This window comes from Papilio xuthus, unplaced genomic scaffold (assembly GCF_000836235.2).
Source record: "Papilio xuthus unplaced genomic scaffold, Pxut_1.1 DF827542.1, whole genome shotgun sequence".
Classification (NCBI taxonomy): domain Eukaryota; kingdom Metazoa; phylum Arthropoda; class Insecta; order Lepidoptera; family Papilionidae; genus Papilio; species Papilio xuthus.
The window spans coordinates 4,441,781-4,455,554 of record NW_013531107.1 but is presented as its reverse complement, the minus strand read 5'-3'; the positions used below and the strand labels follow the sequence as shown (position 1 = coordinate 4,455,554).

The 13,774-nt window shown below is 38.6% G+C and overlaps 2 protein-coding genes across 3 annotated transcripts; both read left to right on the top strand.

The window, feature by feature from the left end:
• The first annotated feature begins 1,309 nt into the window (after positions 1 to 1,309).
• LOC106118914 (actin, cytoplasmic A3a) lies at positions 1,310 to 3,426 on the top strand. The gene is given in 3 exon segments (NM_001311807.1): positions 1,310 to 1,352; positions 1,975 to 2,335; positions 2,427 to 3,426. Coding segments are annotated over 2 exon segments (1,131 nt in total). The 5' UTR covers positions 1,310 to 1,352; positions 1,975 to 1,985; the 3' UTR covers positions 3,208 to 3,426.
• Positions 3,427 to 11,379: 7,953 nt separating this feature from the next.
• Positions 11,380 to 13,562, top strand: LOC106118913 (actin-5C). Of its 2 annotated transcripts, NM_001311803.1 has the most exon segments (4): positions 11,452 to 11,493; positions 12,001 to 12,361; positions 12,453 to 13,233; positions 13,397 to 13,519. In NM_001311803.1, coding segments are annotated over 2 exon segments (1,131 nt in total). In that variant the 5' UTR covers positions 11,452 to 11,493; positions 12,001 to 12,011; the 3' UTR covers positions 13,397 to 13,519.
• Positions 13,563 to 13,774: the final 212 nt, after the last annotated feature.

The following is a 13,774-nucleotide window of genomic DNA, read 5'->3' as shown; positions in this document are numbered from 1 at the left end:
GGATTTATAATATTAGTAAGAAAAATATATTTATATAATTAATTAAATTAGAAATCTTTTTTATTGCCTCGTTGCATTTAAAGTTCATTGACTGCTTATACAGAAAAACTAATATAGAATAATTATTTTCTTTTTAAAACAATTTACATTTTTTTCTTCGCTTTGTATTACCAGCATTAATTTAAACGTTGCCGTGACTCACCCCTGCTATAGGGGATGAAATCCCACTCCCTTTATTTTATGCCTTATAAAGAGGTGTATGAACTTTACTCCATTGTCTGGAGAAAAGTCGTAAAAGTTAAATCGTTTTCTTAGTAAATGGATAAAATAGAAATAAATGAAAATTAGTATTAATACTTGAGAAAATGAAAGATGAAAACTAATCTTGTTAAATTAAATTTAATATTTAAAAATTATTTTCTATTATAATAATGGAATCTACTAAACATTTCTTCTCTTTAAACGATATTCAGTCGAAGTACAATCAATACAAAAACTGGATAATATAAGATTATAAAATCTATACATATAAAAGAAAGTTGTGTTAGAAGTTGTGTTCAAGAGCTGCTTTTTATTTAACTTATTAATATTATAAATACGAATGTTTTGATGGATGTGATGTGGATGGATGGATGGGTGTTTGAAGATATCTCTAGAACGGCTGAACGAATCTCGATTATATTTGCTGCACTAATTAAGTTTTTTATATTATATATCCACGTAAACGGAGTCGCGGGCGACAGCTAGTTTATATTAAAAACAGTAGCATATTTTTTACTAAGTTATTTTTACTGTCTCTATCAACTAATTAGTTAAAATATACAGTCATGGAGAAAGCTAGAAACTGCAGTGAAATTTGTCTAAACGTCAAAAGATTTTACTCGTAGATAAAATAGTAATTTAACATTGAAAGTATTGATCCAATTCCAAAAAAAAAAGTTATCCGAAAGCAATTTTATATATAATAAATACTAATATATTGATATTTAATATAATAACATAAATAACGATTTCGGTCAAACAAAATGCTTCCCAGAAAGATTGGCGGATATACGTGGCTGTTTAGCCGCGCGATCGGTTACAACGCGATAGCGTTGATAATGTTATCAGCTTATCAAGGCATCGCCTTATCATACGCATGGCTACGGCAGCACCTTTACCATATATGGTCACGAAACAGCCAACTCTGGTTTGGTGGGAGGGGGGGCACTTTTGTAGACGATAGTACATGAACTTGTGATAAGACGCGTTTTATATACTTTATCCTCGCTCGACGTTCCTCATTTAGTGAGGTGTGCTGGACCCGACAACCGGTCTCGTTTTATAGTTCCTATATTTATTTTATATAAAAAGTAAGTTTTTATTTGTTTAATATTATTTAATAATATTAAGGTTTTTTTTTTCAAAGAATCAATAACAGTGTTGGAAAGTTTTTGCAACAATACGGTTTGTAATTGTGATTTTTCATGGTCTTTACGTAATTCGGAACGGTTACGTAATAATTCAGTGAAGTGAAACAATTGTTTTTTTTAGTTTGTTGGTCGGACGGTTTTAAATTCATTAAAGTTTAGCATTCGAAAAATATTCGATAATTATAGTATATTGAATAGATTGTGCATGTGATTTATATTTTTGCGTAATATTTACTTGTAGATTGATTAAAGTTTTTAACATTAAATGCAAAAAGTACGACAAATCCCAACCCAGTTATTTTTTTGTGATTTTCATAAAAATTATATGTGGCCAGCATAACAACGATCACGCCATAGATCTTGTAAAATTTGCTTATCTCTTATGATAAGACGTATGCGGAATTTTTCCAATTTCTGTGAATCATACCGCGATAAGTTAATCAACTTTATACAATTTCATTAATCTGTTTCTATGCAACAGACGCGAATATTTCTTTTATTTTTTAAATAAATGTTATAAATTATTGCGATTCTAATTCTCATTATCATTTTGGTATTGCAGACTAATTCAACATGTGCGACGAGGAAGTAGCCGCATTGGTGGTGGACAATGGCTCCGGTATGTGCAAGGCTGGGTTCGCGGGCGACGATGCGCCGCGCGCCGTCTTCCCCTCGATCGTAGGCAGGCCGCGCCACCAGGGCGTCATGGTCGGTATGGGACAGAAGGACTCGTACGTCGGCGACGAGGCCCAGAGCAAGAGAGGTATCCTCACGCTCAAGTACCCCATCGAGCACGGTATCGTTACCAACTGGGACGATATGGAGAAGATCTGGCACCACACCTTCTACAATGAGCTGCGTGTGGCGCCCGAGGAGCACCCCGTGCTGCTCACAGAGGCCCCCCTCAACCCCAAGGCTAACAGGTAATGTGGTTTACAAGATATTCTTCTCATGTTCATTTGTTTTGTGCCGCAACAAAGACATTGTTATCTAACCTTTACCTGTTCATTCCAGAGAGAAGATGACACAAATCATGTTCGAGACTTTCAACACACCCGCCATGTACGTGGCCATCCAAGCCGTGCTGTCTCTGTACGCTTCCGGTCGTACCACCGGTATCGTGCTGGACTCCGGCGACGGTGTCTCTCACACGGTGCCCATCTATGAGGGATACGCCCTGCCACACGCCATCCTCCGTCTGGACCTGGCTGGCCGCGACCTCACCGACTACCTGATGAAGATTCTCACAGAGCGTGGCTACTCGTTCACCACAACGGCCGAAAGAGAAATCGTCCGTGACATCAAGGAAAAGCTCTGCTACGTCGCCCTCGACTTTGAGCAGGAGATGGCCACCGCTGCCTCCAGCAGCTCCCTCGAGAAGTCCTACGAATTACCTGACGGACAGGTCATCACTATCGGAAACGAGAGGTTCCGTTGCCCAGAGGCTCTCTTCCAACCTTCGTTCTTGGGAATGGAAGCCAACGGCATCCACGAGACAACGTACAACTCGATCATGAAATGCGACGTCGACATCCGTAAGGACTTGTACGCCAACACGGTGTTGTCCGGTGGCACCACTATGTACCCTGGCATCGCCGACCGTATGCAGAAGGAGATCACCGCTCTGGCTCCTTCCACCATGAAGATCAAGATCATCGCGCCCCCAGAAAGGAAGTACTCCGTATGGATCGGAGGATCCATCCTGGCTTCCCTCTCGACCTTCCAGCAGATGTGGATCTCGAAGCAGGAGTACGACGAGTCCGGCCCCTCGATCGTGCACAGGAAGTGCTTCTAATTCTAATCGCCCAATGAGACTATTCCTAATGACGCCCTGCACAGAGACCGCGATCGGGCTCAAACTACGCTTGTAATATATTATTGTAAGAGCAGTATTTAAATAGGTCGTAAGGTAACGTAATATGCATATTACGTAAACAATACGGATAGCTTTTGCTTCCGTTGTTGACAAATGACTTTTTGATTAATTTATTAAGCGTTACTAACCTCAACATTTTTAATAAAAAAAATAATTTATATACCGGTATAAATATGTAGTTTTCTTGTACCCGGAGATGTTCCGTTGTGTCCGTGGAGTGAGAGGTGTTGGTACCGTTTGGGACGGTCTCTGACATACAAACGGTTCACAAAACTCATCATATTTTAGCACATGGTATTATCAAAGCGTGACCACGGTCCGTTTTTATTAATGCATTGCATTCATTAAAATAATACGGTACTGATAAACATCAGACAAATTACAATGTTACTGTATATACAATTAAATAATTTAAGGTAATTTTATTAAATTTCGTTAATTATGACACAGGTTAAGGTCAACGCCCTAAGAGACAATGTCAATAGAACACTTACTTTTATTTTTCGACCACTACCACCCCGTGCTAATACTTCACATGAGATTCCACTAATGAAATACGTGTCCAATAAAGGATTGTAATTCTAAACTTGCTAAAATTACACTAATAAACATAGATATAGTAAAAAAAACTTTAAATCAGTCCGTATTTAGAATGAAAACATGTTTTAATTAAAGATATTTTTTGGAGACTTCGAAATTCAAATATTAAAACTGTGACGATATCTTTTTACAAAAGTAACATTAATAAATATTAAAGTCATGAGTCATACAATTCTTGATAATATGTGATTCACCGACACTGGTTATGGATAAATACTGCTGCGCAAACATTGAGTAATCGTTGGAATTTAATCTAAAACAGATTAAAAATAAAATAGGTAATTTTGTTTTTAATCTGTTGTGTTTTATGTTAATTTCATTTAAAAAATATTGAATCTTTTATTAACACGTTCAGTGACACCGCCTCGCTTAGCGAGTTCACTTTATTATTGAAAAATCGTAGTGGCGTGGAATGTGTTACTTTTAATATTTAAAAAATAGATTATTTACGTTTGATTTAAGATTCTTTTACCTTACAAATAAATCAACAATATAATACAAAATGGCGGATCGATTTGAAATACCCGTAAAAGCAATTTCGTATGTATATTTTAATTAAATATTATGGTGTTCGATTTTATATTAAATATGAATATTTACTAATTGGTAACATGGTTTGATTAGGCTATTTAGAGCAATATACAGGACAATATTCAATTTTCCTTTAATAAACGTACAACAAATGACAATATCCTTATAAACAAATACTTTATATGTTTGGTTTTCCTTAATAACATTTGAATTAATTAATTATTATTGTATTTTACGATATCAAAAAAAGACAACAGGAAAAAATGCTACCTGGGGAATTGAAAAAACAATCCTGGATGAATACATTTCACCTTTTTCTGTCCCAAAAACGGTACAATAAATACGGTCTGTAATCTGTTCCCGTATTCCTCTTTGACATGGGACGTTAGCGTTAGCATTTCATGACTCAACAGAGAATAAAGTTTTAATAGGGAACCTCATAGAGGCTATTTCTAGGTAGTAACATGTTCCTGTTTTGTGCGCATTTAATATTGCTAATGGCTCATCGTTGGGCGTGGCGGCGCTATTGCGGTACTGCACCCATTCTTATTCTAAGGGCTGCTTAGTAGTTTACATTATTCCAGTCCAGCGATCGAATTACAACTGGAAAAATGTAAACCGACACTGGAATCCACATAGCTCATTCCAAAGCCGTTGACGTCTTCTAGTGACAAGTTGCGATCCAGTGCCGAATTCGATCGCTGGACTGAAATAAAATGAACTTGGCATCCCCGGTAAAGAAATAGAAGTGTATAAATTGTTAACGCATTATGTACATGATTGTTAATAAATGTAGCAAACATTTTCCATTTTATTCATAGACTATCTGGCGACCATGACTTAGTCCGCGTAGAATAAAAAAAAAACTTAATTAGTAGCAATGTGTTCCTCCATACTATGTTTTACATCTATGCCCAACTTCATCAAAATATGTTCAGCCGTCTGGATCATCAATCCATCTAAACATTATCATTTACAATATTAGAAAGATTAAAAACATTGAATCAAGGATTTAAGTCTGTTTGTTATTTGGATTTAACGAGATGTCATTTCCTTATTCTCTGACGAAGAATTAAAACCGTATGCTTTCTAAATATTCTTAAAAAGATAAAGATAGGCGTTAGTTTTGAACGCATAAAGCATTTATAATGTATTCTATCTTTACAACTCTATGTATTTGCATAATTTAATATTTATCAAGTCGTTTGGAATGATCGTCGCACTTTCGCTCGTACATAAAGCGCATATTTTTATATGTATATAAAAGTGAACGTAAACTTTTTTACATGTGAATGTAAACTCTCTTCGCACATCTTAAAAACTATGAAATTAATTAGTTTCATTCACACTCTACATATCTTAACAATTTAAATAATTATAACGGCGATGTTTCCAACATTTACGTACAGACTTAGCTGTATATTAGAAGTATATTTTCATGATATTTAGGGTTTCGTACCTCATAGGAAAAAAACGCAACCTTATAGGATCACTTTGTTGTCCGTCCGTCCGTCTGTCAAGACACTTTTTTTACATATAACAATAAAATAATCAAAAACCACATTTCTTAACGTTGCTTGTAAAATGGTGCAGAAAATTAGAAATATGCTCAAACTGATATTATATTGTTGTATTTATTAGAAAAAGTACCTATGTTTTAAATAAAAAAGAAAATTTCCGTTCGAATTTTGATTGATTTTTGTTAAAAGAAACTTATTTATTAGCCTTGTCTCCTTGTGTCTAAATCTATGTCAAATATCAGCGAGATCCATGCAGCCGATCTAGAGATACCACCTAACAAACTTCCATCCAAAAATTCGCATTCATAATATTAGTAAGTAAATAAGATTTTAGAAGTAAGGAGCGTCGGTGGCCCAGTGGTCAAGCCCTTGACTTGCAATCTGCTGGTCCTGGGTTCGAATCCCGCCATGTACCAATGTGTTTTTTCGATTTCCGATTTAAATATGCACATTTATCCGACGATCTTACGGTGAAGGAAAACATCGTGATGCAACCTGCACATATCTCAGAAGAAATTCAAAGATATGTGTGAAGTCAACCAACCCGCACTTGGCCAGCGTGGTTGACTATGGCCTAATCACCCTCATCTTAGGGTAGGCTCCGTGCCCCTCGGTGGGGACGTATAGTGAGCTGATGATGATGAAGTAAGATTTTTTACAACTGTCCGATAGCGCTAGCTAGTCCGTTAACACATACTATCGTTGATAGCAATACGTTTTCAATGCAACTATAAATATTTTCGTTATACGAACACGCGAAACGGAAATAGCATATCTATTTTTATTTGGCCTGGACTAGTGGGAACGGGGTTTTATAATTAGCAGGGACACGCCCACATCGTCTGCGTTACGTCTAGTCAACGTGACGTCATGATGCAACGATACTGTTTACGATACGTAAATAGGTCGTAGTTACTAATACGACGTAAACTATACGTAACGTTGCGAGAGAAAACATACAAATGATATATCCGAGTGAAGAATCGATGTTGTTATACAATCGATTTGCGAGAGTTTCTTATTTCAGAATCTAGATATCATTCACAATGCATCAAACTTTTGGACCGGGTAACTTTATGAATTCTTGTAACTTGTGTTCTCAACATACGGTTATTATCTGAAAAGTGGAAGTACCTACATATTTCGCCTTCCGTCTCTCCAGTGTGTCAGTCCTCCTCAGTCTTCTTTCCTTTACCACTGTTTTTTAATCTTTTTTAATAAAGGATGGGAAAGAAATGTTGTTTGATGGGGAGGGCACGTATAGGAAGAGAATATAACGCGACCGTCTGACCTCTGTCTGTTAAAGGTAGGTAAAGCATCTATTTTTAAATCAATGCAGATGTTAATGCGCTGCGAATATTCGCTATTTCAGTCAAGTCACATGATGGCTTATTCTTGCCGCTTTCTACTGTAACTTTTTTCCATAATTGACATTTGAATACCTACAGATATATTGAGACGTATTAGTGCGAATTGACACTTCTAACTACACAAACAATATCAAGAACCTATGGATATATCTGGCTGTATAAAGAGTTATTTTTTAATTACCAGTAAAAATATAGCGTCATCCATTGCTGATATTGATCATATTTATGTAATAGAAAAAAAGAAAAACATCATTAAAAATATCCTAAAAAACTATTGGTCAATATACCAGTGTGCGCGCGCGCAAACACGAAGATATCGTTTGAAAAGTTACCCCCGCATTCTATTGAAAAAAGCCAAGTGGCATAGCAATTCCCCCGCTACGGCCTCATAGTAGTTTTTGGTAAAAAATATTATGTCCATGTTTTTACCGTATTGTTCAAATTTTGCATTTGTAAAAAAACTTTATCACTGTCGAGTAAAAAATAATAATAACCATACATTAAAGATCGTAAAGGTATTGTATAAAACCATTTTTTTAATTTCTGATCATTAAAAAAATACCGTGCATAAAGAAATTTTAAATTTGTATGGAAATTGAATAGCATATAAAGACGATTGTTGAGCAGTTGGATAGTACATATAAACAGTTGAAGCTTTAAAAAATTATCATTTCATAAACCTGATTATATAGGCATGTAATGCAAAATTCTGAAAATAACTCCCCCGCGTAGATATATATAAATATACATATTAGCTCACGAAGGGGCCACCGGAGTGGCGAGAGACGCGAGGGTCAAGGGCGCGGCGCGCGGGCGACGATCGATTCCCGCCACCCGCCACCGCCCCGTTCCCCCGCCCGCGCCACTACGTGAACGCCCCGGCCAGCACGACTAGACGTAGCTGGAATTGCAATTTATTTATTCAAGCAAGAATATTTAACTATACGCGTAGTTTAATAATTTGCTATCTTGAAGATAGACTCACTGCTTATTACTTATGCTTTCCTATCTAACCTCGTCGTACTACAATCATAGCTTAAATTTATAAAACAGCTAGATTACATATTATATTCAGGATGATCCCTCTAGAAATTTCTTCCAAGTTAACTTTGAACTCCTGCGCAGGGCGCATAGGATGTCTGGCTAGGAAGTTAAATGAATTATTGTAATGAACTAAAAACTATTTTTTGTCATTTCCATAGAAAAATTGGATAACAATTTTTTGAATCAATATATTTAAGTTATGATAAACATACCTGCTTTTCATAGATTAAAATATGATTACTACAAAACTGAACCATAATCACACAGCTAAACAGGTTCTAAAAATAGAGAACAACGAAAGCAAAAACGGAACGTGTTTAAAAATGCAGTCCTAAGTTTTTTTTTGTTACCTCCCCAAGGGCACAGAAATACAATGCATACAGCCATCCATGTCCCGACTACAAAATAAATATTATGGCAAGTGTCGTCAAGGCGTCGCCGCACACCAGCGCCATCAAAGATAATGCACATGTTAATGACTCAGTTCAACAACTTGATATGTTATTCTGTCGCCGAATACATTTTACAATACAATAGCGTTTATTATAATTCTACGCTTGTATTTAGTTTCCTTCGTGAGTCATCAACTGATCTATCGTTCGAACGGAAACTAAAGTCACTCTTTTCCCTTTATTTTTTATTACCAAGTATCATAAGATCGTATCTGTTTGGGTTACTTTCAATTATACTTCTGTTTACTTAATTTGTCATAACATTGGTATGAGACACAGAAATCTTTTTTTTTTTAAGATTGCCAATGAGTCAGAATAACTTTCGCAGAATTATCAACGGATGTGGCACCATATGTTTTTTTCGGATGTTTACAAACAGCCCCAGTCTCTTCTAAGCTCTATAAAAACTAGCAAACTCAGATTATGAACTCTTTGTTCAATAGTTGTGACAATTATTCCTTACTGTATTTTCATACACTTTACCTAAAAATCTTTAGCGCCATCCCTGACATTGGACATAGACTATGCAACTTGCTTTTGTTTAGTCTATTGTTGTTTATTATAGCGCCTTTGTTCTAAGAGAGGCAATAGACGTTTTTGCTCGTCTGAAAGAATAACAATGTTTTACGGTATTGTCATAGAAATTAGCCAGTACCAAAAGATTTCTGTCTGTATGTTTGTTATAAAGATCCTAAAATGGCATTCTAGTCTTCATTTCCTTCACGTACTGCCTTACGTCCGTTGGATTTAATATATCCAACGTCCCTGACCTCACATTACGGTCTCTTCATTCGGAAACGGAGGTGGTAGTTGATTCTGGGTCCCCACAGTCCGTACTAGGGCTATTTTGACTCATCATTTGAGTGGCGGTCGTAGTTTCGTAGTACGCATGCGCGACTCAAACCGTGAGTCAGACATGCATGATTCGACGCAGACAATTCCAGCCGTTCAATATCCGATAAATACTCCGTGGATTATTCATCTAAAATGTTACAACTTACAACGTAAAACGTAAACACAATACATAAGACAGCCAACAATGATTACAAAATCACATTATTCCATTATGAAGTAAAAAATTAGATTTTTTCTAATCAACGGTATGCAAAGATTGATATTTATGCTATAAAACAACTTTGGGTGTTTTTTTTAACTTGATAAATAAATAAATATACTAAAAGTATACTTAACTGTTTTTAGTACTTGAATAAGTTCGAAATCTTAGATGTTTTTCAAATTACCTTAGGTTTTATGTCTAAGTCAACCTTTGATGATCTACGTAAATATCGTTTCTATCTATATTCTAAGAACTTGATTAGTTTTTGAAGTATGCTACTACAATGCATTAACTTTGTAAAGAAGGCGCCGCATAAATGCAATTATCTGCCGTAGAAAGATATGCTAGTGTCACGTGATTACAATCAAGATCACTGCTGACTGCAAATTTGGCGAACGATATCTACTATCCGAACAAAATAAAAAGTACGATAACAATTCTGTGGCCCCACACGACCGCGACATTCATAATATTTTCTTATTAACACAGCCTCGCTTCAACTACGAAAGATATAACGTATTGAATGAATCGTTTTGTTACTAGATACCAACACAAACGAAAACTTTTTGTTCATGTTTGAGTGCGCTACGTATACGTACAATGACCGTTGTCGCATTGACCAATCAGAACTCAGGATTTTCCCTATACCCATATATGGTAAAACCGTCGGTTGCGGCGAGTAGGGAGGTCGATGGAGTCCATAAAAAACATTCTAATTTTAAAAGGATATTTATGACATATGTCAACAAAATATGTTAGTGGCGATATTTGATAACTTCATTCTGAATTATCTATTTAGAGCTTTTGTTAAATTTTAAAATTATTTAACAGCCTCAGGGGTCTTCTGGGCCGATTGTAGCGCGGCGGTGGCGGACTGCTAGTGGAGCGGATCGACCTCCGCATATCGAGCGAGCAACTGCCACAAACCGGCCGGCATTTCTTGCAAACCGTTGATCACTCTAGTATTGTTTTTTGTTCTCACTAAGTTTGGTAAGCTATTTTTGCTTCTCAAAATTTAAAAATGACGAATTTTATCTTTATTAACGGAATTCACCTTGTATTAAGTAAGGAAAAAATGACGTCTTATGCCCTCAATACAAGGCTACCAATGTTTTTTTAAGTAAATAAATACTATTATGTGGTATACCTTCGCTATTATAAAATGTTAAGTTAGCTAATATTTAGATTGATAAAATATTGCTGATATCAACTATTTTTAAAATAAATTCTTATCGAAATTAGCATGTATTGATTAATTCGAGAACCGCCCGGTTTTTGCCTTGTTGGGTTGGGATCAGGGATTTTAATATGAGTGAGGCGGTGCAGACTCGGGGTCTCGTTATCAAGCAGCGTGCTATCAGGGCGGCGAGGGTCGGGGGAGGCGGAGGGGACGCGCAGGCTCCCTGCGGCGCAATACCATATATGGTCATGAAAACTCACAATTTGTCTGATTGGTGAAGAGCTCGCCGCGGTCGCGGGTAGGGGAGCCCCGATAACCAACCTCATATATACTCGGTTTGCCTCGATCGCCGACATTCCACGTAGTGTGCTCGAGTTGTAGCGTTGTGCAGCAGAACCGAGGCTGTGCAATAGCGATATAATTTATTTATTTAATAGGACTTTAATTTAAAGTAAGTTGATGCATTTGTGGTATTTAGTGATTGTGAATCTCATTGTGGTTGTGATAAAGCAATTAGTGCGATAATATAAGTGTGTGGGTCAGTGACTCGGGTTTTGGGTCCGTGCAGGCCGCATGCTATTCCCCGGGATGCCGGTTGCGGTAGGGCGTGGTTCAGGCAGACATTCATTGAACTTTCAAAATTTTCAAGTTCTTTTTGATTGAAAAAGAATACAACAATAATCGAAGCGGCATTCGACAGCTTTTTCATTATTACGTGAAGTTGTATGTCGACCACGCCACGTACCCACGCCTCGTGGCCTCTCATTAGACCCGACCTTATTTGGTTCGATTTGCGATTTCGCCTACCATCTTAACGGGGAACAAAATGGCAGCCTGCTCGCCCACTGCAAATTAGACCTACATTTTTTATGTTTAATATTAAACAATTTAAGAATATTTTAGAGATATGTACTTAATTACTTTAAATTTTTTAATTTGGAAAAAATTTTGTTTGCAGACTAATTCAACATGTGCGACGAGGAAGTAGCCGCATTGGTGGTGGACAATGGCTCCGGTATGTGCAAGGCTGGGTTCGCGGGCGACGATGCGCCGCGCGCCGTCTTCCCCTCGATCGTAGGCAGGCCGCGCCACCAGGGCGTCATGGTCGGTATGGGACAGAAGGACTCGTACGTCGGCGACGAGGCCCAGAGCAAGAGAGGTATCCTCACGCTCAAGTACCCCATCGAGCACGGTATCGTTACCAACTGGGACGATATGGAGAAGATCTGGCACCACACCTTCTACAATGAGCTGCGTGTGGCGCCCGAGGAGCACCCCGTGCTGCTCACAGAGGCCCCCCTCAACCCCAAGGCTAACAGGTAAAGTGGTTTACAAGATATTCTTCTCATATTCATTTGTTTTGTGCCGCAACAAAGACATTGTTATCTAACCTTTACCTATTCATTCCAGAGAGAAGATGACACAGATCATGTTCGAGACCTTCAACACACCCGCCATGTACGTGGCCATCCAAGCCGTGCTGTCTCTGTACGCTTCCGGTCGTACCACCGGTATCGTGCTGGACTCCGGCGACGGTGTCTCTCACACGGTGCCCATCTATGAGGGATACGCCCTGCCACACGCCATCCTTCGTCTGGATCTGGCTGGCCGCGACCTCACCGACTACCTGATGAAGATCCTCACAGAGCGTGGCTACTCGTTCACCACAACGGCCGAGAGAGAAATCGTCCGTGACATCAAGGAGAAGCTCTGCTACGTCGCCCTCGACTTTGAGCAGGAGATGGCCACCGCTGCCTCCAGCAGCTCCCTCGAGAAGTCCTACGAATTACCTGACGGACAGGTCATTACCATTGGTAATGAGCGATTCCGTTGCCCTGAAGCCCTATTCCAACCCTCGTTCTTGGGTATGGAAGCTTGCGGCATCCACGAGACAACATACAACTCGATCATGAAGTGCGACGTCGACATCCGTAAGGACTTGTACGCCAACACGGTGTTGTCCGGTGGCACCACCATGTACCCTGGCATCGCCGACCGTATGCAGAAGGAGATCACCGCTCTGGCTCCTTCCACCATGAAGATCAAGATCATTGCGCCCCCAGAGAGGAAGTACTCCGTATGGATCGGAGGATCCATCCTGGCTTCCCTCTCGACCTTCCAGCAGATGTGGATCTCGAAGCAGGAGTACGACGAGTCCGGCCCCTCGATCGTGCACAGGAAGTGCTTCTAAGCGCGCTGCGCCCCCCGCGCCCCCGCAGCAGCCCGCGGCCCGGCCGGACCCGCGGCCGGCTGCTCAACTCAGGCTTGTAATCTCCGTTAATTTAATTGTACGTAAGATATTATTATGTAATTAAATCGTAATAGTGACGGCAGGACGGAGCGCGGCGCCGCGGGCGCGCCTCGACCGCCGGCCTCTCGGTACTGCACTCGCCAAAGGATCTTTTTGTAATCTCATGAATGATGATTGTATGTGCTGAAACGGATAAGACTACTTTCTTACTAGGTCATTTATAAATTATAAAAGATAGAAAAATACATAAAAAAATCCGTAAAATTTAATCCGAAGTTTTATTTCCCCCTTTGAAAAGTTTACCTAACTTGCAGCGGGTTCGACGCTCGACATTGACCTACGTACAGAAATAGAGTAACCGTGTGATGGAATCCGAGAGGCGTAACGTAGCGATCTAAAAATAATCAAAGCTGTGAAATTCGCAATGGTGTTATTGGGAAAGTACAGTATAATGTTTAAGATGTAAAGACTGCTTGTAAAA

Coding starts and splice junctions, on each gene's coding strand:
- LOC106118913 (XM_013313675.1), top strand. CDS start 12,012: ATGTGCGACGAGGAAGTAGCCGCATTGGTGGTGGACAATGGCTCCGGT. Junction 12,362..12,452: donor CTCAACCCCAAGGCTAACAG/GTAAAGTGGTTT, acceptor TATTCATTCCAG/AGAGAAGATGACACAGATCA.